Source organism: Orcinus orca, chromosome 10, assembly GCF_937001465.1.
Source record: "Orcinus orca chromosome 10, mOrcOrc1.1, whole genome shotgun sequence".
NCBI classification, from domain to species: Eukaryota; Metazoa; Chordata; class Mammalia; order Artiodactyla; family Delphinidae; genus Orcinus; species Orcinus orca.
This window is the reverse complement of record NC_064568.1, coordinates 75,904,243-75,928,559: the sequence shown is the minus strand read 5'-3', so window position 1 is coordinate 75,928,559 and position 24,317 is coordinate 75,904,243. Positions and strand designations below refer to the sequence as shown.

General features: G+C 43.7%; 1 protein-coding gene across 5 annotated transcripts in view; it reads right to left on the bottom strand.

Moving 5' to 3' along the window:
• The window catches only part of RUNX2 (RUNX family transcription factor 2), a 220,623-nt gene that overhangs the window by 182,148 nt on the left and 14,158 nt on the right, over positions 1 to 24,317 (bottom strand). For all 5 annotated transcript variants that reach the window (XM_033423884.2, XM_033423887.2, XM_033423885.2 and 2 more), the window contains exon 3: positions 23,281 to 23,385. In XM_033423884.2, the coding sequence (XP_033279775.2) occupies positions 23,281 to 23,385 (105 nt within the window). The remainder of the gene's footprint in view (positions 1 to 23,280; positions 23,386 to 24,317) is intronic.

The window sequence follows — 24,317 nt, the reverse complement described above, 5'->3', positions numbered from 1 at the left end:
TCCAAAGCTACAGGTGCCTGTCAGGTTTTAGGACCAAAGAACACAGCCCCACATCCCTGTGGACAAGTTTGTTCTCAGAGGAAGGAATGTGAGGTTTTGCATCAGTGGCACCACTGACCTGAGAATCAGAATCATTAATAAAAGAGCAGCAGCTCTGGAATTTCAGGGCGCTGGGAGGTTCTGTAATGTTTCCAGATCATGCTTCAAACCAGTCCCTCTGTCCTGCCACAGATCACTCCCAATCAGTTTTATTTATAAAATGAACATGCGAAACTTGACAAGTTCGTTGAGCTAACTACTAGATGATTCCTTTAGCAGTCTGCTATTCACGTACTTTTAATAGAATTTTTTATACCCGAGAGGAAAAATAATCAAGAAATTATTTTTGTTGACTTAATTTTCATGGCAAAAAGGATTAGAAACTGAAGATGAGCATACTGTATTTGCCATTGAACACATTGTTGGCACTGAATAAAGGTATAATTGGTGGAGGTTATCGTAGCTGGTTCCCTAGTAACCCGGTATTTCTTTGTGATTTTTCAAGGTTACAAAAGTGAAATAAGAACTCTAGGTAGGTTCCATCGAGAATTTAAGGTGCTTAACAAACACTCTGCATTGCCTCTGAGTTAGCACTGCCTTGTTTTTATTGTTTTTTGTTTGTTTGTTTTGTTTTGTTTTGTTTTGGGCTGCCCACGGCATGTGGGATCTTAGTTCCCTGACCAGGAATCAAACCCTCACCCCCTGCCTTGGAAGTTCGGAGTCTTAACCACTGCACCTCCAGGGAAGTCCTTGGATTGTTTTTAATTTCCTACCCCAGAACACATCACTGCCTCTGTCATTGGATCAGAGCACCTTTATTCGTCCTAGTCCAGGCCCATAAGCTTCCTTGCCTTATTAACAGGGAAAACGACTTTAGAACGACCTCTGCAACTTTTCCCAGAGCTTTGGACCACGAAGACTGACTGAGCCTCTCATTTTTTCCCCTCAGTCACAGGCCCTCCTCAGCCCAGTCATTATCGTCCTGGCTTATTTCTTCCACCTGGTTCTGTGGGGCAGACTCCCCAACCCAGCCTCCCGACGTAAGAAGTCTGACACTAGAAGGGCTGGTTTCGTTTTCACAAGCTTTGAATAAAAAATAATAATAATTCAAATGACATTTCCAGGTCGATGAAGTAGCTTAACACAAAGCTTCTGCCAAACAGGATGCTTCTTTCTTTTCCAGACCATCTTTATGAACTGAGCAAGTTTTAGATTTTAGGGATTTCTAAGAAGTTTGAATATACGCTGTATCATCTTTCACGCTTCTAGAACTTCAGAAATAGGTAAAGCTACTGTCTGACATTGGATCTTCCTTTCACTTGCCCTCCACCAGACACCCTTGCTCCCAAGGAGACAGGCCAACTGGTCTACCCACTGACTCTCCCTATAGCCTTCTGTTGGGAAAGATAAACCACTATCTTTCCCTTCTGTTCCTGATAACGTGTGAGCTGCTACACTGAAGAGACCATCTTTTTTCCTATATCTATTTACCTCCATGAATTGATTTAAATTGTTTTTTTTACTTGCATTTGATCCCTACTTACTTTTGAAAAAAAAAAAGCCATATAAAAAGGATTCATTTTTCTAGTTAGAATAACCTAAAGTCATTCTGACTGTAGTAATGTTTTCTGCACTTTGCTTTAAATTCTCAGCAGGAAACTTTTCTTGAATTTGTTTTGAGTCATACTAAACTGTTTTTAAACATTAAATGTTCAATCAAGATGTGTGACCCTGGGTAAGTCCCTTAACTTCTCAAGCTTCTTCCTCACCTGCAAAACGACATCTTCTCTGCCTGCTTCACAGGGTTATTGAGAAATCAAAAGAGTTAACGTAAACTTTGGAAACTACACAAATATAGCATATGATATCCTAAGTGAAGGCACACAGAACCACTCCGAAAGAGGACGTATGGAGATGGAGCCTGTAAGAGGCTTGAGAAGAGACCCTCAAAGCATGATTATGGCACCCAGCATAGCATATTCTTGGTCATTTAGCATACCAGACATCACGTGAGCACCTATAAAACAGAATAAAGGTGAAAGGAAAAAGAGACAAGAAAAGCAAGGAGGAGAAAGTATAATTAATGTAAGTTATATTCTGAGACAGGCAACTATAGCAGGAACTAAATAATCCCAGGAGCTATAATATTTTTAAAGGAACCAAAATAGGAAATTTTTGTTGTTGTTGTTGTGGTACGCGGGCCTCTCACTGCCGCGGCCTCCCCTGTTGCGGAGCACAGGCTCCGGACGCGCAGGCTCAGCGGCCATGGCTCACGGGCCCAGCCGCTCCGCGGCATGTGGGATCCTCCCGGACCGGGGCACGAGCCCGTGTCCCCTGCATCGGCAGGCAGACTCTCAACCACTGCGCCACCAGGGAAGCCCAAAATAGGAAACTTTTTATGCCAATTTTTATAAGCTAATTTTCACAATGTTTATCTTTACCAAACAGAAGATTTACCATTTTGAGATTAAGAATCGGGATGCAGCCCAATTCCTTCCAATAAGTAAAAAATAAAATCAGCTTAGAAGATATGAGCAAAATTTTGTCAAATAAAATGTGTGAACATATATGCATACACACAAATATGCATTAGGAAAAATATTAAAAGTAAATACATGAAAATACTAACTGGGGTTATATTCGGTGCTGAATTTCAAGTGACTTTTACTTTCTTCTTCATATTGTCTGCATTTTCTGAAATTTCACAGCAAATGTTTTCTTATGTAGTAATTAAATTAAAACAAATGTTACTGTGAGTGGATAAATAAGTTGTGGTATATCCAGACAATGGAATTCAGCGTTATAAGAAATGAGCTATCAAGCCATGAAAATGCAGGGAGGAATCTTAAATGCATATTACTAAGTGAAAGAAGCCAACCTGAAAAGGTTACATACTGTATGATTCCAACTATATGACATTAGGAAAAGGCAAAACTATGGAGACGGTGAAAAGACCAGGAATTTTTCAGGGTTTGAAGTGGGGTGGGTAGGGATGAATAGGCAGAGCACAGATGATTTTTAGGGCAGTGAAACTACTCAGTATGATACTATAATGGTGGACACGTGTCATTACACATTTGTGAAAACCTACAGAATGAACAATACCAAGAGCAATCCCTAATGTAAAATAAGGATTTGGGGTGATAACGATGTGTTAATCAATGTAGGATCATCAATTGTATCGAGTACCACTCTGGTGGGGGGTATAGATGATGCGGGATCTGTGCGTGTGTGGAGCAGGGGGTATACAGGAAATCTCTGTATCTTCCTCTCAATTTTGTTGTGAACCTAAAACTGCTCTAAAAAAATTAAACCTTAAAAATAAACATTATTTGAGCTGGGGTTTTTGAGCACAAGCCACCTGTTCTCCTTGCTTGGCCCTGCAATAAACCTTGCCCTGCTCAAAAAAAAAAAAAAAATTCTACTTAAAATGTAAGAAGAAACAAGTGGGCAGCACTGAACATCATATATGTTTTTCTTACTATTCCCACAAATGTTGTATTTTCACCAAAACAACATATTTTCCACATAATCTAAACTACCGAAAAATAAAAGTATTATTACTTCTCTACCATGGCAGAGCATTTATCCACGATGACATTAAAGACTAACAGGAAAAAACAAATCCTGTTTAGTAGGTGAGATTATTTGTCTCCTGTGACTAATAACAATTCTAATTTCGCTAAGAAGAAAAGATGGCTACATAAAGTTAAGCAAGGCTCAGAGGAGTCCAAAGTGGTCTCACTGGTTGTCACACGAGACTCTTTACCTGGTCCCCCACCTTGCATCCTAGTCCTTCACAGGTCACACTGAACAACGGACAAATCAAACGACTACAAAAATATATGTGAGTCTAAGCTAGCTTTGTCTTAACCCCTGATAGAGATCTCTATAAAGCTTCCCCCTCAAAATACTCACAGATATTCAAAGCCTTTGTTATCAAACAGCAGAAAAGGGGACTTCCCTGGCTATCCAGTGGTTAGGACTTGGTGCTTTCACTGCTGGGGCCTGGGTTCAGTCCCTGGTCAGGGAACTAAGATCCAGTAAGCTGCATGGCTTGGCCAAGAAAAAAAAGCAAAGCAGCAGAAAAAGTACGGACCTGAAGTGAGAAAACAGAGTCGACTTTCCTAGTGTGAAGGACTAGGAAATGCAACCCCATGAGGTCTCAGTTTCCTCATTTGTAAAAAAGAAGTTAATAGACATAAGGCATCCAGCCCAGAGCCTCGTGAACTAATGAACATTAATTTTTGTCCTCCCCAAGCCACCCCCCAGCACAGACACACTTTAAATTGGATGAATTTTGTTACACTCCATTCGGCTTTGGAACCCTTTCTTAGAGTCAAAATGTCCTTGGAAGGCGGTTTTGTAAGGCAGAACCCCGCTCCTGTGGAAGGGAGTGGTGAAGCTCAAAGGTGCCGGGAAGGAAGCGGGTCTGGTGAGGGACTAAGAAGTGAAGAGAATGGAGCGACAGGATAAGCTGAGATAAAGTGGGAGGTGGTGGGACTGAGTTCTCAATGAGGGCACTGAAGGCTGTAAGGAAATGCGGATGTGGCCACAGAGAGGGGACAGCTGACGATAAAGTATGACAAGTAAACCGTAAAGTTCTAAGTTACTAAAATAAAAGCTGGGACCCCGCTCGTTCTCCCTACAAATTAAGCGCTTTACATCCTGATGTGTTCAAAATAATACTGTGCACTACCTTTGGCTCTTTCAAGTTAGATTCTCAGTTATTCCATCAGCACCCAGCATTCAGAGGCTCTGACACAGAGCAGGCTTGCTAGAAATGTTTGCCCAATTAATATAGATACAGGCTGACTTTTCTTCCTAAGGTTATTTTAACTACCAAAGTCATCATGAACAGAAGGGTCGAAGTATCAACATTGGGATTTCATTGCATTGCTACAGGTTCTTTGTAAGTGTGCAGAGGTCTTGGGATTTCAGATCCTAATGTACAAATAAGAATATTTTTTAAAGCAGTTATTTTTAATAATCTACAAACCATGAGTCATCCAATAGTCTGGCTAAATGTGGAAGAGACTAGTATGACTACATTTTCCTGAGGTGAAGACTATCAAAATCCATTCCCAGAACTGGCCAAATAGTACCAGGGATAGAACTAGGAATAGAGCTCAGCTATGTTTCGCCTTCAGAAGCTCTTTGTAGTAGCAAAAGTTTTTTTTTTAAGTTGTCTTCCAATAGATTTTTTTTAGTGCAATTTATTCCTATTTTGAAAAGAATGAAAGGAGACATATATAAATGAGCCAGAAATGCCACCTACTCCTTCCAACACAAGGATCTCCCCATTCCCCCATAAAAGCCTATATTTACAGCTGAATTTGGCTCATCCTGTTGAGTGCCCAGCCTAAAGGCACACAACAAAAGTGGTAACAACCAGAGGCATCTATCTAGATCATCAGATTTCCTTCCTCTGGTCAGTGTGTGCCACAAATCTCACGCTGCAAAAGCTACAACTCATCCTTCACTGTCAGATTTCTTCCAATTCAGTTGCAAATGTTTATTTACTTTTATTTCAGTTCCCCCAACAACAGAGAATGCAGAAGTGGTCGCCTCCACACCACATAAGGGCTTCTCCTGAGGCGATGGTGGAAGGTGGACCCGCAGCAAAGAACAGGTTGCCGGTACTGCTATATCTCGTCCCGTTCTATTACTAACTTCAATTCGCAAGCCACCGCTGGGCCAGTACGTGACAGACAAACTACAGTCAAACCGAATCCTCAGTACAACTCCTAGACAGCCTGGCTGAAAGCAAAGGGAAAAGGCACGTGTCCAGCTTGGGTTATTTCAGCTACTTGGCTCTACCAAGGAACGGTGGAATCGGAGCTTACAATATATAGAACCAACATAGAACAGATTAAAAAGGGGCCAAAATATGTTCTGCAAATAATAAAATGGGTATATATCCTACATTTTGGTCCATCTATGTTTTCCTAATTATAGACTCCAAAAACTCCCGTATCCCTGGCCCCAGCAAATTTCCTTGCTATGTCTGATCTGTGCCAGCAATGTCTAAAAATACCCACGGAGACCCCATGCGGGAACCCCCTGAGAGGTGATCAAAGCACAGGACCTTCCGCCAACACGCTATCCAAATCATCCACCTTTGCTCCCTTTGGACCTTTATAAAAACCTTCATCCTTCGTGATTATGCTTTAGACATTACCACGGCCACGTGCCCAACCTTCTTGGAAGTCCTGACCACTGAAAGCTCTCACTCTGTCTCTATCACAGTTTTCCTAAAGGAAAGGGAGGTTGGTTCACAAGTCTTAAGTCCTCAGAAAAGAAAGGAGCTCAGAGAAGAACAGACAACCGGACAGTTTCTTGTGGACACACCAGCGGGTTTTCTGTTGCTTCAGATAAACCAATACATGATCAGTTTCATGGCTCATTCCTCGGGGAAACATAGCCAGACTCGGTTCACAGTATTTCAAAAGTATCACAGAAAATAAGGAATAAATTCCCTTCCACTGCCCACATACGTATAATGAAGAGACTTTTCCCATCACAAAGAAGGATTCAGAAGACGGCTCCTTTTTCTCATAGGAGTAAACCACATCTCTTGTCAGTTGTTTTTCCTTCCCACTACCAATCTCTTGGCCTCAAGAGCAGAAAAGAAGGGCCACTGATCCCCTTTAGGTCACCTTTTCCAGTGGAAAAGGCAGCTGTAGGTTTTAAGAATCCTTAGGATGGGGTTTTGAAAATAAATTATCTGAGGGTGAGGGATACCCAAATGTAGAAATCACAAATATAACTCAATAAAGTCCCAAAGTGCCAAGGCCATTAAGAAAATACCACAGTCAAGGAAGAAAGGAGGCCCGTAAAAGGAAGCAGGTTGTGACTTCTCACCCAACCGCGGGCTGTGGGTGGCTCTCCAATGGTCAGCGATGCCTTGGAAAGGTCAAGTGTAGTGGCTCAAGGGTCTAAATGTGCTTAATGAAGCAAGGAGCCCAAGTTATTTTGGGAGGAAAGAAAAATATGTTTTCTGAGTATTTTTCCTTTCCCCTAGCTTAGCACCACACCCACCTAGCCTTTCCAGTCATGTCACCTGTTTCAAAGTCTGTTTCTTTGGTCTCTTTCATTATTTCTTTTCCTTTAGAGAAAATTGTATCCACTTAGTTCAAAACAAAGAACCCATCTGAGAACACTACATATGTGTGTGCTTTGTTTTCCACAGTGCTTCAAGCAAACCATCTGCTGGCATGCTAATTTATGATTACACAAGTTGCTCAGACAGGTATTTAATCAGTGAACGAGTGGATTAAGGCATAAATTTTAAAATAGAAACTCTGACACTTGGCTTCAGGAGAAAGGTTAACCCAGGAAGCTGGGCTCTTTGCTTCCCTGCGGCTCCAGCTCCATGGTGGAAAGGAACAGTGGATAACGTCAGCCCTTCTCAGATTCGCTCTGCTCAACTTCTCCCCTGCTGTGCCAGCTTTTACATGCATGAAGGTTTGTTTTCAGAAATAAATCCTGCCTATTTCCCCTCTCCTTCCTTCTCCGTGCCGATAAATTCCTTGAGGGTGATTTTTGGATGGCGTCTCTCAAGCTCCAGGTTATATGAACTTTGGTGTCACCTGGAAATGTTTTTAATTTCTCCCAGTATGGAGGGAACAGAGAAAAACGAATCGACTTCCTAAAACTTTACCTTTTGAATATGGCATACCCAAATCAAATAGACCTGAGTTCTTCTAAGGATAAAACGGTCTCACCCTCGCTCGGCCCCCAGTTCTTAATAATGCATCTCTTCTGATTATCAATAACAATTTTTTTTGGACCATGTGGCAGATCCGTTTCTCTTGTTCGTCATATTTTTTCTCAATTAAAGATTCTAATGGCCATTGAAGCAAGACAAATTACCCTCATCATTTATGTCTATAAACCTCTGTGACTCTGAGCTTCAGAATTATAATGGGAAACAGAAATCGTGCCTTTGATTTTAAAAGCAGAAAGGTGGCACTGTGTTGCACTTCATAAACACACAGAGAATCGAGAAAACGGAAGAGACTCGAATGAAAAGCCCTCCAGTCAAAACCTCAGCCTTCAGCCACCCGTTCTATTTAAGAATTCTTAGAGTCAAGAAGTTCTTCTTTAAATCTAACCTACGTCTATCATGCTTCAGTGAAAACCTACTCTGTCTGTGCCAGAAACAAAACAGCTGGTCACCATACACAGCTTAATAACTCCTCATAATTTTGAAGTCTGTTATTAAGTCATTTTTTAGTCTCCTCTTCTTGAGGCTAAATAATCCCAAGTCTTTCAACTTATCCTTATAGGTTCAATTTTACAATCCTTTAATCATCATCAATGCTCTTTGCTAAACATTCTTAAGTTTTCCACATTGCTCTTATGTTTTGAAACCCAGCTCACCTTTGGAATTGCTTCTCGTTGTCTATAAAAACCCAGGCCTTTAGTGCATTACACACAACCCACAGAATGTACTCGAATAGGAAACCTACTGCTTTGTTTGGGTTCTTTTTGGTACAAACCTACTCCGGCGGCTCCTTCTCTAAGGAAAACATGTTCTTTGGGAACCAGTGTTCTCACTCCTATGCGTTCTTCCCCACCAGAGCTCTTCACGGCCTTTCTCAACCCACTTTCCCCAAACGATCCTGTTATACAATGAGTATCTAGCTAATCTGATCCACTTATTTAAACCAAGTTGTTAACCAAAAAAAGTCTTAAAATATGCTATGCCTTGCAGATAACATCTATGAAGGTCCTGTCCTCAAAGCCTTAACTCAAAGAAGAATCTCCGGCACCTTCTCTGGTGAGAATCACACGAGGGAGGCTGGGGTCAGTCGGGATGGACGTGGAGACCCCTTCTGTGCTGCTCAAACTGCACCACACCAGCCGTGCGTAGAACTGTGGGCAGCTTTGGGGTGTGTGATTCTAGTCAACTCTCTCTGCAACCTTCTCCAACCATATAGGCATCCCCTATGGCCTCTCTTCTATCGAATGAAATATTAGATTCTGACACTGACCGTGCCCTTCTCCTTGAAGCCGCTTCCCCACTCTTCCTAGAGCTGGCTCTGTCTCACCCTCAGGTCTCTGCTCTAATGGAACCTCCTTCCCTTCACACTCTAGAATAGGTTCCCAGCTGTCCCCCAATGCCCCATCCTTCTTTATTACTACATCAGTTCCCCTTACAACACTTGTCACAACTTGCAGTTAGATGCAATTATAGATAAAGGTTCGTTTGCCCACTTCTTGACTGTCTTGCCCACCGAATGGCTCCTCAAAGGCGGGGTCATGTCTGCTCTGCTTTGTATAACTGGCACTGGCTAACAGCACACACTCAGTTTTTGAAGGAATAAATGTCTCCACTGCTGGAAATATTTACATTTTAAAACATATCTAGGGGCCGGGGGGGGGGGGGGAATGGGATGAAGGCCATCAAAAGGTAGAGACTTCCGGTTATAAGATAAATAAGTACTAGGGATGTCATATACAACATGAGTGATCTAATTAACACTGCTGTCTATGATATATGAAAGCGGTTAAGAGTAAATCCTAAGAGTTCTCATCACAAGGAAAAAATATTTTTCCTATTTCTTTAATGTTGTACCTATAGGAGATGATGGATGTTGCCTAAACTTCCTGCGGTGATCATTTCATGATGTAGGTAAGCCAAACCATTATGCTGTACACCTTAAACACATTCAGTGCTATGAGTCCGTGATATCTCAATAAAACTGGAAGGGAAAAAACATCTCTAACTGTCTTATAAAGGGCTCTGTCAGCTATTACAAATGGGGTTGGTATTTTGGGGGGTGGTATTTTTTTTTTTTTTGCGGTACATGGGCCTCTCACTGCTGTGGCCTCTCCCACTGCAGAGCACAGGCTCCGGACGCGCAGGCTCAGCGGCCATGGCTCACGGGCCCAGCCGCTCCGCGGCATGTGGGATCTTCCCGGACTGGGGCACGAACCCGTGTCCCCTGCATCGGCAGGCGGACTCTCAACCACTGCGCCACCAGGGAAGCCCCTGGGGGAGTGGTATTTTTAGCAGTGGGACAGGGTGGTGGGAGGGTGGGAGGGAGGGAGGGATCCCACCCAGATCCGTCTGGTTTAATCATTCAGACCTGGCCAGGGCCACGCCCTGCCCTACCCTGCCCCCCATCACAGAGACAGCTGCTGCCTCTTCCAAGGCTTTAACTGGAAACTGGTCGGTCCCATCGTCTTGCTTCTGCTCCTTAAAACAATTAATCTCGTGTCCAGTTATTCTCTCTCCTTTCGGCTTCAACATAGTCACGCCTCTTGTAGCATTCCCATCATCTTGCTGATGCTATGTCCTCATGGCTGAGTCCTTCACAGAAGAGCCGGCATTTAATTTCTATGATAATTTAATGAGTAATGAATATTATTTATTAATATCCAGGATGTATCACTGGCAGTGGAAATCTTCGGAGATGCGATTATGGACCTTTTTAAAATTTTCTTCTTTTGATTAATTTTTATTCTCTAGTTTTTCCACCATGTACTTGTCTGCATTTTCTACTTGAGTGATTTTTTTTTTAAGGTTAACCAGCTTTATTTCAATGGTATTCAAAGTGAGATTCTACTGAGGGTTAACTTACAAAACTTGTGTTCATCACACAAAATTCGGTGTTTTCAGCTCTGTTCAACTTTCATCTTAATGAATTCAAGACTCATTCAACAAACATATAGATATTCATTCACACACACACACACACACACACACATTTACCTATATATATATATATATATGTCTTCTGTGTGTGAGGCCTTATACCTTGGGACTTTTTTACTATACAGCAAGGCTACCACATCACCAGGCTTGCCTCTCAGGTAATACTACTTCATAACATCAACCAAGAATACCCTGGGCACGATACCAGGAGCTCCCACAACTTTAATGACGAAGCAGCAGGGAGTCCGAGCAGTGAATAACTGAACAGGAAGAGACCTGGGCTCCTTGCCCACCTCCATAAATCATCTGCTGACTTGCAGACCAACATGCAGCAAATGAGTTTTCAAGTGCCCATGCCTCAGTTTACCCACCCATAAAATGCATAATGCATCCCTCAAAGGGATGTAAAGAGAATCAGTGAGGTAACAGTCTAAGCCTTTGGAACTCCTTGCAGGAAGGCGCTACATAATTACTATGTGGTACTTAAGTTGCCCTTCATGTGTGCCAAGTACTTTATGATCATTCCTTAGGAGTTACTCCCAGATATTCTGAAGTTGTCTTCATGTCTATTTCCACTAAAAGGATGAAGAGATTGAACTGGAGAGAAGTGTAGCGATTTGCTCAGTGTCACTAAGATGGCATTGAGGTCTCAGAAGAGGACTTTCCAGGTCCTCCAATTCCCTCAACCACAGCTGAACCCACATCTTCAACACAAACTACCAATACAGATGAAATCCCCATTAAACTGCCCTGAAATAGCCCTCATGGTACAAAAAAAATTGTAACTTGTTTTTGTAGAATAGAGGGAATGGCAAGGAGGTGAAACAGAAACCAAAGCTCTAGAATTAGTAACCCAGACTTCACAATCAGCCTTTTTTTTTAAACACATCTATATTTCTCCTCACTTCCGGTATAATAGTGTTTCAGCACCTTCATAATCTCTCTGAAGGGCCCATATTTTTCTACGAATAATTTCCAGGACCAACCCTAAGGAGGCATAGAGCCCAGGTTAAATCACCCTGAGTTTTGCCCAGCAAAATACATACTGGCATTTTCACCCAAGTTGTAGCTCGTGAAAATTAGTGTCAAGAAGGTAAAGAATGAGAAGATGCACGTCACACAGGGTGCATATACAGTCCGAGGAGCCATGAAAAGGTGGAAAGTACCAGCTTGCTTGAGAGTCAGCTGGCCTCTTCCCACCAGCCACTTCCTGCATAACTCCAAGGAGGCGTGCACAGAGCCAACGCTGGAGTCACCCCATCTACTTTGCTTACAGACAGTACTACCCAAGACCGTGGCCCTGGTTCTCCTGAACCATGCTCCTCTAGTCCACACATCTGTTTTCTCCCCCTGCTTCATCCAGTGACTCATGGACCTTCTTTCGCTAAATGAAGCATCTTTTGGCTCTGAGTCCTGTACTCTCACTAAAATGACAGAAGACGTGTGGACACAACATCTAAGAAGTGCCGCTCTGGTTGTTCAATGAGCAGCAGCCAGATGACCTCAGAGAGTCAAGTGCAGTGATGGAGTTCTTTACCATAAATTTGGATAGAAAGTTCCAGAGCACCACGGGCCCTGCCGAAGGCAAAACAGTGAAGTTGGGGGTTGAATTTCCTCTCCCTAAATGTCCCCTCCATTGACTCTGTCTGTGGGAACATTCCCTCCCACCACCTCTCCACCCACTGGCTCTGGACTTTTCAGAGCCCCTATTTCCCTTCATCCATCGTTCATGAAAGTATACCTGTCCTGGATTCCATTCCCTTAACTACTACTCCACTAACCTGATCATAATGGCCTGAAAGTCTCAGCCTAGAGAATGGCTAGGAGTGTGGCTCCCAGACTCCCTGTAGGGTGCCTCTCACACCATGTCACGCTGGCAGCCGGCAGCCACAACTGCTAACGTTTTCAGGAAAAAAAAAAGGAGTTTACGACAAACAGGTTCTCGCTGAAGGAGCTACCAAAGGACCTACATAAAGAAAACTGAATCCAGAAGGAAGAACTGAGGTGCAAGAAGGAATGGTGAGCGAATAAACCGATAAACATACAGGTAAATATGAAATAAACAATTTAAATACTGATGATGACTAATTCGGGGAGCATAAAACAGATAAAAATATCAGACGGGGGGCTTCCCTGGTGGCACAGTGGTTGGAAGTCTGCCTGCCAATGCAGGGGACACAGGTTCATGCCCCGGTCCGGGAAGATCCCACATGCCGCGGAGCAGCTGGGCCCGTGAGCCATGGCCGCTGAGCCTGCGCGTCCGGGGCCTGTGCTACGCAACGGGAGACGCCACAACAGTGAGAGGCCCGCGTACCGCAAAAAAAAAAAAAAAATCAGACAGGGACTTCCCTGGTGGTCCAGTGGCTAAGACTCCACGCTTCCACTGCAGGGGGCACAGGTTTAATCGTTGGTTGGAGAACTAGGATCCCGCATGCCACGCCACGTGGCCACAGGGAAAAAGAATCAGACAGCGACATTAGGAGAGACAGAGTCAAACTTACAGTTACCAAAGGGGAAAGGGGGGGATAAATTAGGAGTTTGGGATTAACTAATACACACCACTATATATAAAATAGATTACACAACAAGGACCCACTGTATAGCACAGGGAACTATACTCAATATCTTGCAGTAACCTGTAATGGAAAAGAATCTGAAAAAGAATATATATATATACATAACTGAATCACTTTGCTGTACACCAGAAACACTGTAAATCAACTATACTTCAATTAAAAAGGGAGAAAAATAAAACAAGATCTCTCTGACTCCAAAAAAAAAAGAGAGAGAGAGAGAGTGACTGCAGTTAAAAGTATGCTAAGGTTCTTCTATTATCCAAGAGGTAGACAGAGATTGTGGTGAGTTTTATTAAGACAGATATACACTTTAGAATAGTAATGATAATTACTAAAAGAAAAGAAAGAAATTGAATGATAATTTGCAAACCAGGAGAGGAAAAAAGCCGGCACATATCTAGAACAAAACTAGATGAGAAATACTCTTATTAAAGGGAAATGTTTGCAAAAGGGGGAAATATGGAAATATAAAAACCCAAACTCACAGCCTGAAATTATAAAATCCTGCACTCTTAGTAATACACCAGACCTGAAAAGCATCAGGAATCCACACTGCAACAGCTGACCTGCAGCAAAATTGCAACACTTGAACTTGGCAATGACTGCCTTCAAGGCTGGCCAAGGCCCTGCCTGCCCACCTGACTCTCTGTTTACTTCTAGTACACAGGACTTGGCTGATAACTCTCCCTTTATCTCCCCAAGACCGCTGCCAATAAAGGATTCAAGATGACTTGTTTTCTATCTTAATACAAATTTAAGTCTGAGTTACCTTTCTCAGAGGTGTCTGGATATAAGCCGTAATCCTGAATTTTAATGAAGTCCTTCTGTCTGCTAGCAAAGAGTCTCACTGCCAGTGCACAGCAGCAGAGAAATTTGGAGGGGAACGGGGAGCCCTTCCTTTGCTACGTAAGTACCACATCCCAAATACAGTCTCCTGCATATGACCTTGAATTAATATTTTCAATTTACGTGCTTTTTTATGAACTCCCTTAATTTCCAAGAGTTTCTCGAAAAACGTGAGCAATTATTTTCCATGCCTGCCTAAATAAAAACTGCCGAGATTTTATGTGAAGACCAAAGATAGGCTTTAGCTGACACCATAAAGTTGGGCTATAACATGCGAGGTAGGGACAAGTATGAATATGAAGAGCAACATAACATATCTTTTTTCTCTGTTATTTTTAAGTATTTCCCATTCTCCTCTGGTCCATCCCTTCCTGAAGCAAATGCTAGAGTACAAACAAAATAGAAGTAAGGTAGTTCTGTGATCTATTGGGAATTCTCTCTCTTGGGAAGGAAAATTCATCTTTTATAAAATAAATAAAGCCAAAAAATTTTGTCCTCTCTCTCAAGTCCCTAACATTGTTTTAAGAATGAATGATTTCTGACTTACAGTGAGATATAAACCGGTGACACACTTGGAACCAGTCTGTGTGTGTTTTGAGAGCATATATCGCTTGAAAACCTGCCATGCTATATTTAGTTACAAGTAAATATATCAACTGGAACCGTGTCTGTGGACAAGGTGTTCTTACTGGGAAAGCCACACTCCTTGTGAACACACGTCCGATACACTGAGAAAGCACTTTTGGAACTGGGAAGCCAGGGGAGAGTGCAAAGGAGGGACACGAGCATGTTTTAACGGCTGCGACAATTTGCCATGAAAGGATGTGAAGGCCCGGCTCCTTGCTGCAGCATGCCATGTGCTGCTGAATTCAATTACTGCCATGCCGTCTGCGAGCAAAGGAATGTGTAAACAGGCCATATAGCCTTGCATCAGTTCCACAGAATGTTGCACAACCCAAAATGCCTCTCGATGTGTCATTTCCTTCTTGGCCATCTTCCCAGCCCCTGACAGTCAGTCAACAGAAAAAAATAGTACTGAAAGAGATTTAAAAAGGCTCTTCTCAAGAATACATTCCACCAACCACCAGACTTAACCTCCACCAGCGCTTCTGACTCTCCCTCACCACCCTCCTTAAGGAAAGGGGGAAAGGGAACAGTTTTTTAAAACTGTGATTATTCTCTTAAGTCAAAGATGTTCAACAAGACTTCCCTGGTGGCGCAGTGGTTAAGAATCCACCTGCTCAATGCAGGGGACATGGGTTCGAGCCCTGGTCCAGGAAGATCCCACAGGCCGCGGAGCAACTAAGCCCGTGCACCACAACTACTGAGCCTGTGCTCTAGAGCCCACGAGCCACAACTACTGAACCCGCATGCCACAACTACTGAAGCCCGTGCACCTAGAGCCCGTGCTCCACAAGAGAAGCCACTGCAGCGAGAAGCCGACGCACCCCAGGGAAGAGTAGCCCCGGCTCGATGCAACCAGAGAAAGCCCGCATGCAGCAACAAAGATCCAACACAGCCAAAAATAAATAAATAAATAAATTTTATTTTTTAAAAAATGTTCAACGATGTTTTGTATACCAGTGACTAAAGGATGAATATTTATGACCATCAAACTGCTGCTTGTGTTTGCTGACTTGTAAATATCAAACATGACATGTACCCATCATGTCCATTCCTTGGGCACTTCAGAGACAGGGAAGAACCACTGGAAGTCTGCAAGTCAAGAAGTGAAGGGCTTTTTTGCAGCAACATGGATGAACTTGGAGGGCATTATGCAAAATGAAATAAGTCAGACAGAGAAAGACAAATACTGTATGATATCACTTATATGTGGAATCTAAAAAATACAACAAACTAGTGAATAAAACAAAAAAGAAGCCGACTCACAGATATACAAGACAAACTAATGGTTACCGGTGGGAAAAGGGAAGAGGGGAGGGACAATATAGGGGTAGGGGGAAAAGAAAAGGGTTATTATGGGATTATATGTGTGAAACTTTTGAAAACTGTAAAGCACTATAGAATTTAAAGAATCTTTCATTAAAAAAAAAACTGGGGCTTCCCTGGTGGCGCAGTGGTTGAGAGTCCGCCTGCCGATGCAGGGGACACGGGTTCATGCCCCGGTCCGGGAAGATCCCACATGCTGCGGAGCGGCTGGGCCCGTAAGCCATGGCCGCTGAGCCTGCGCGTCCGGAGCCTGTGCTCCGCAACGGGAGAGGCCACAACAGTGAGAGGCCCGCGTACCGGAAAAAAAAAAAAAAATTGTTTCCCCGTTAAAAAAGAGTTAAAGGCTTTTCTACTAATACTTTCCACCAAAGACTAAAATTCAGGTCTGTGGCCTCAGGAATATGTTACGAGGCTTACCAATAGCAAGGGTATCTCAAATTGTCTCCACAGACAGCAAGGATGTGAACGCAAGAACTGTGTCCAGATGTATCAAATAGCTTTAAAACAATTCGGCTGTCCCTCCATCCAACACACTTTACATGCCCCCTATTTTCTTTCACAGGTGACCAAGCTTTATATCAGCATCCACCATGGATAAATAAGGAAAGGTCATGGGCCAGCCAGCCATCATCAAAAGCCTATTGCTTCACCCAACTAGGATGAAGAGTAGTGGAGGATAAAAGCCAGCTGCCGCTGACACCATCTGCAATCAGGCAGAGAAAATGCCAGGCTCGCCATTCTCGCCACCCTTCACGGGACTGGAGGTGATCCAGTCTCAGAACTGGGTGGAACAGCACAGGAGAAAAATGAGACGATTCTGTGCCCAGACCACTCTGTTTTGATTACATCTGTTACCTTCAGTTTATAAGGTAAAATGTCTGCAACTGGAAGTGCCCAAGAAGATGGAAAAATAAAACATTCTCTAAAGAATTAAAAATGTGCTGATGAACTGGACACAGGTGAGAAGGAACGAGCGGGGAAAAGAAAACAGTTTGGCTGCAGGACACAAGCCTGACAAGCTGGGTGAAGCAGGGTGCTGACGCAGCTCTAGAAACACACACATACCCTGCACGTCCAGAGAAGCTCTCACTCACCTAAGCGCCAGCCCTACTGAAATCACAAGCGGAGCCAAGCAGAGCACTGCTGCAGCCATTCGCTCCAAGCCTACAGGAAGGGAGCCGGATGGTGGGAAAGAAAAGGTGGGGCTTCCCCCTTCGCCCACCAGGTCAGGACAGGTAGCTGGCCAGCAGTGACTGGGAGTGTCCCAGCAGTAAGGACACAGGTGATGGCTCTGGCCTCTCCCTGAGAGAAACTATTAACTATGATTTACTTCCCTGGGGCACAACACACAAAAGCTATTAGAAACCCATCCATGTGTGTTAGGTATCAGGTTTGCAGGTGTGCTGGCAAGTGAGACTTTTCAGTGCTGGGTGATGTGGAATACAAAGCCTCCAGGCTTGCTTATTGGAAGAGTCATAAGACACTTTGGCTACAGACTTGCCATGTTGCCAAGCAAGGCTAATAACCTCTTTATGTTCAAAGATCTAATGTTCTTCTCAAATAAGAGTATTGATCTGGCTTGGCTTGCTACTGACCTGTTAATACCAAGCACCACAAGGTAACACCCACCCTTAATTCATCTGGTAATTACCAAACTGGTCCAATTCAGAGTGAAGCTACTATCACTGAAACTTGGAGTCACCTTGTAGAACTTTAAATGTCTCCCAGATTAAAAAGTCAAGAGATCGGGCTTCCCTGGTGGCGCAGTGGTTGAGAGTCCGCCTGCCGACGCAGGGCACACGGGTTCGTGCCCTGGTCCGGGAGGATCCCACGTGCCGCGCAGCGGCTGGGCCTGTGAGCCATGGCCACTGAGCCTGCGCATCCGGAGCCTGTGCTCCGCAGCGGGAGAGGCCACAGCAGTGGGAGGCCCGTGTGCCGCAAAAGACAAAAGAAACAAACAAACAAACAAAAAACCCAAAAAAGTCAAGAGATCTTTTCAGGAGATGGTACCTCAAAAAGTTATTTCTCCTGTTGCAACAATGACATTTCCCATCTAAGCACTGATGGAAGTTGGTGATATTGGTGGTCCAGTGAACCACTGCCCCCATCATTAATATCCTTGTGGGGTTACCCACCCCACCTTGAGGCTAGGCTGCACCTGTATGTTGCTTTAACCAACAGAATGTGGAGGAAGTAACTCCATAGTAGTTCTGAGCCTTAAGAAGCCTTACGAAGACCTGAAAGCTCACACTTTTGCACCTGAGGGAGACCTGAGCTGCCATATAGGAAGTCAGACTCTGCTAGAGAAGCCGCATGGAGAGGGCGAGGCTCTGGGACTACAGGAGAGAGAGAAAGGCCCAGCTGTCCCCTTATTCCACCAGGCCCAACCTTCCAGCCATCCCACCAAGGCGCCAGACATAGCAATGAGGCCATCATGCACGTTCCAGCACTAGCCACCATGTTACTGCAGACACAAGAAAGACGCCAAACAAGACCACAGAAAACCCATCCAGATGAACCCCAGTCAACCCATAGAGTCGTGAGAAATAATAAACCGGTTGCTGTTTTAAGCCATTATGGGGACTTCCCTGGCGGTCCAGTGGTTAGGACTCCGTGCTTTCACTGCCGAGGGCCCAGGTTCGATCCCTGGTCGGGGAACTAAGACCCCACAGGCGGCACGGTGCAGACAAAAAAAAAAAGTAAGAACCATTATGTTTGGGGATGGTTTGTTATTTAGCAATAGATAACTGACAAAGCAGCAAGAGAATGAAAAGGCTTCTGACGGTGTAAGGTGATTTACTTTTTCCATCCTCTGCACAGCCAATAATACCCTTCCCATCAGTCCTCTTCCCTAACTCAGAACCACTGCAATAGAACATGACACTGCTGAGCAAGATTTCACCTTCCTGGAGACATCCTTTCAATCAGACTGCAGCTGGAACCAAGTGCATACAAGGAACAAAGGATCCTAATAGAAACTGATGCTTAAAAGAGGTATCCAAACGCATTACTGTTGCCGCTGCGCTCCACTGACTTCTGCTGGCGAACATACGGCAGTACCTCTTCAGAGCTAACTTGCCAACAGGAGGTCAAAACGCCTTGCCTAAACACAAGACTTACAAATTTGGGATCTTAAGTATGATGTCATGTCTTAAAATGATAAGCTGGCAAAGAAAATCAATGGCACTTTGTAAAGATGTGCACCTTCTCATGTTTACGCTACTTAAGATGAAGGTTCTAATAAGTCATCGGCTATGTTCCTTTAAAGGGAAGTTTTATAACTGAGATGAATCACAACTGCAGAAGATCAAAGTTAAAAAACATCAATGATGCCATGGGGTACTTTTTAATCTTGTAATGAGTGATGATCATGTGCTCTTATGAAGTTAGTCCAACTGCCAACGCCAGATGTGTATATTAAGAAAAGGAGTTGTTTGTGATGTGACAGCACCAGTTCAGCTGCCAGAGACAGAAAACATAGAAGGATGAAACCTTTCTGATTTTTGAGTGAAAAGCAAGTCTTGGCAGATGTGCTGATAAGCAGGGCCTCCGAGGAGGGGTACTAGTGCCAGAGCATCCTCTCTTGGACTTTGCTGCAAATAAATTGTTTATCATCAGTTCTGTACAGCTGTCCTCAGGCAGCACGAATACCTGCTCAAGCACAATTTATGGCACTTATTAGTGTTATTTACTGATGAGCAGAAATTAGTAAAGCCATCCGCAAGAAAAAAAAATGTTCCCCTAGAGAACAGAATCTAGATGGTATCTATTTCCTGGAAGCGTACGCTAAGCAAAACTACAGCAAACTTCTGACACTGAAATTGATGTAATAACAGCTCATGCTTAATTAGCACTTACTACACGATAGTCACTGGGCTGTGCATTTTACATACATGACATCACTGAACATCTCTGCAGCAACTGACGAGAAAGATACTATTATTCTTCTTCTCACTATTATGATTATTCTCACTTTAACAGAGGAAACTGAAGCAAAGAGAACTTAGGTAACTTGCCTACCACCACACAACTGGTAAACAGCGAAGCTGGGCTTTCAGTCCAGACAGCCTGACACAAGAGCCCACACCCTTAATCACTATGTTATTGCTGAGTAAAGACCCAACCACTTAACGCACAACTTGTCCTTGTTCAAACAGCTCATCTACCAGAAGTAGCCTGTTCAATATATACTATGGTCTTCCAAAGAAGGGCTGAAATTCCATTAACAGAAATCAAGAGCACGAAACACTCAACCCCTTCAAATCACTGCAGCAATAAACAGGTGTACATTCTTTCAATGACAACCACTACTTAAAGAATTAAAATTTTGTGGGAGAAGATGCTAAAACAATTGCATTCATTGTCTTTTTTTCTCCCCTGAGGAAAGCCTTTTTCTGAAGTCCTTCTCTGTTAACGGTCGAAAAAATAAGCCACTTTGAAGTCTAGAGCAGTGATTGGCAAACCACAACTTGTGTGTCAAATCTCACCCACCACCTGTTTTTGTAAGTAAAGTTTTATTGAAACACAGCCATAACCATCCATTTATGTATTGGTGAAGGCTGCTTTTTTTTTTTTTTTTTCTGCGGTACGTGGGCCTCTCACTGTTGTGGCCTCTCCCGTTGCAGAGCACAGGCCCCGGATGCACAGGCTCAGCGGCCATGGCTCACGGGTCCAGCCGCTCCGCGGCATGTGGGATCTTCCCGGACCGGGGCACGAACCCGTGTCCCCTGCATCGGCAGGCGGACTCTCAACCACTGCGCCACCAGGGAAGCCCGAAGGCTGCTTTTGAGTTACATTGGCAGAGCTGAGTACCTGTGACAGAGATCGTATGGCCCAAAGGGTTGAAATCATTTACTATCTGGCACTTTATAGAAAAAGTTTGCCAACCCATGTTCTAGAGGATTCTCCATTTACCATCACATACACGAAAACCAGTCAAAATCCTATCATACTCACAGTTGAAGGAAGTTGAAAATCCTGGGCATTTTCCACACCTGGGAGTCTCAAAATTAAAGAACAATATTGAGATGAGAGCTATACTTACAAACATTCAGTGCCCAGATGGCCAAGAGCAGGGCAGAAGGAAATAATCCAGTACAGAGAACCCAGGTTGTAGGATTAAAATGTTACTGATACCAGACCCTTCGTTACATCCAGACACTGAGTTTGACCAGTCACCTCGTGATGTCAGACAAATGACATCACATTTCCACAGATATTTCTGGATCATGAGCAATGTTACTCAGGCTGACCTAGGGTGATGGTCTGCCACTCGACTTCTGTATCTGCTTCCCCCTCCTACCCTCAGCAGCACCCAGGTCACACAAGTACCAGCTGGCCCCCTCCACCCGTGACCCTCATTGCTTTCAGAGCACTTCTCTGCCTTCACAGGGCAGTGAACCTAGCAACGATTAATTCTTCCAACAACCTCTTGGGAATGAGGTAATACTACCCTCGCTTGAAAGAGAAGTGACTTTCCCAAAGCTATTGTTCCTCCCTTTTGTCACCACTTTCAGAATGAGGCAGCACCCACCTTTCCCCGCTTCCTCTCCCAACCATCAACTCTGAGCACCAACCCGTGAACATCTGGACACACACACGCACACAAACATATACACACACACAATGATGGTTTTTCCAAGAACTGAGAAAAGCAGCTGAGATCAGCAGGAAACATCTTTACAAGACAAGTATTAGTCGTGTTAAATGTTAAAAGACTACCATCCTGCTTTATGCATTACTAAGAGGGATGTCCCTGCCTTTCCAGGAACGCAGGGGCTAATTAGATTAAATGCTAGAAGATGTCTTCCATCCTAAGGCATCGTCCCAGATGGATGGCAGTCCAGAAAAGTCAGACAAAACCCCAAACCAGGCCAGACGGCCCTGCGCTGATCGATTCACCTGCACTGCATGACCACTAGCCCCGACAACCAGAGACTTGGGGCGACCAGAGACGTGTGTGTGGCCACAGCCTAACGGGACATTCTCAAACTGAGCAGACAGGTCCAGCACTCCCAACGTTGGAAAATCTAGAAGAACGCCGTACACATGAAAGGCGGAGAAAAGAAAAACCTCAAAGACTGGTTTTTGAGGCAGGAAACCTCCCTAGTTCAGGCAAGCAGTCAGCCTTCGTGAGATGAAACAGCGGCCAGAGGAGCGGAAGGCAACACGTGTTCCCACCGCTCAAGGACAGGCTGCCAGGGGTAGAGGCAAAACTTCACCAGCCCTTTGCTCTCGGTTTTAGGGGAAGAAGAGCTATGCCACTCTCACTGCCCAGGTAGGTGTATTGTTATATAACAAATATTTCTGCCAGCTGTCCCTCCACCACAAACCAAATTAAACTCTCCAAACACAATGGCTAGGCCTCCAATGAATTCACTCATCAAAGGCAGAGTTCTGTATGATGTTTCCATTGGCATAGAATTTTTAATGTTGTATATATCAAATAGTCTTTAATCCTTAAATATATTTAAATACTGCTCTGGTGAGTATGTTCAAATTAGTTATGGGGGCGGGGCAGGGAAGGCAAACCTGTTTTAATTTAGGTTTAGGAGGAAAATGATATTAGCCCAAATGGATTGTGTGCACTGCCTTAAAATGATGCTGGTTCAACCTTCTAGATGTCTCAGGAGACAAATAAATCAAGGTGGATTTAAACCTGGCCTGACTCTGTTAAAGAAACTACCTGTGGCAATTACTAGAACAAGACCAAACAACAGTGTTGTAACAATCAAGCAAGTTATCCTTTGCAAATAAATTCTTTGTAATTAAGCGGTGTGCTCTTTATAAAGGGAACTGAGTGTAAAAAGTTAAAACACATTCTTAGACCATGGGAAACACACGCAAATGCTTTTTGACTAAGCTCAGGATTTTTCAATGTATTGTTTTCTTCCTCAGCTCTCGTGGATCTGTTCTGCCTTGTCTATTGTGCCCAGTGGATGAACAGAATTTTTAGTAAAAAATTACAGCGACGGAAAGTCACAAAGTTATGTAGGGCTTAGCAATTTTGCGGCAAAGGTGAAAAGTGTAATTTGATTTTCTACTAACTGTGAAGTTCTCCTAATTGTCCCTCATAAAAATATATGCAGATAGCAAACTTGGCAAACAAACTATGTGAAAGTAGCACTAACTTATTTGGGATAAATTCCTCACAGGGTCTCTGTAAACTCTATTCCCATTTCCAGTAGGAAGGCAAGCACTTACTTCTGGGTTCCCGGGGTCCATCCACTGTAACTTTAATAGCTCTGTGGTAGGTGGCGACTTGAGGAGGATTTGTGAAGACAGTTATGGTCAAGGTGAAACTCTTGCCTGCAGATAGAAAAGGGGAAAATCAACAGTGAATATAAAAAGACAGTACTGATGACAAAAATAGCAGTACAGATGTCCAAACTGCATTTAAGCATCGCTGAAGAGGGAACAAAACAACAAGGGTCAGGACTCCTTATTCTAATGAGAAACCCTCTGATGGCCACCTCAGGGAGTTGCCAGGCTCACTGTAGTGCTAAGATCATCATCTTCACGGCAGTCCTGTGCAAGGAGGCTCCAATTCCAAACAGCGGCTCAGTAGCGAGAGCCGTAATGAAAACAAAAACTGGACCTCTTGAAGAGGGTTCTCTTTCCCTTCAGTTTTCTCCAACATCAGGAACACATCCAAGCAGAAAATTTTAGAAGTCTTTATTTAGGATTAGGTCATGACCCCGTGAGAGAACAATAGTAAATCACTGTTGATTATGCTATTGACTTCACATGGCTTTAGCATTTCATTTGCTTAACTGCACTACAGTGAGAAGATGAAAGAGGAAGGTTCTTATGGGAATCATTTTAACAGGAGCCAGTGTCTCCCGTCCTGGCCTTAATGTGCCTGTGGTATGATGATTTCATCATTACTGGAACAAAGTTTTTTTCCTCCCTGCCCACCCCTTCCTTAACATACATCCTCACTCAGCAGCAATCTTGAAATGACTCCCTGACAGTGACTTATTTTTGGCTAAATATACATGACACCTCCCAATGTAAATATGAATACTTGCTTTTAGAGGAGGGTGTACTTCATCGAAATATTACATCTGATGTTTCAAATTAATGAACTAAAGGTGATGAACAGAGGTTGGGGGGAAGACGGCGCGGGGTGGGGGGGGGTGATGGGGGGGGAGTTTAGGAGCAGATTTGGATGTTTGCTTTCTCCAGAAGAAGATACCAGACTCTGTTACCCAGACTCACTGACAGTTGTAATCAGTTAG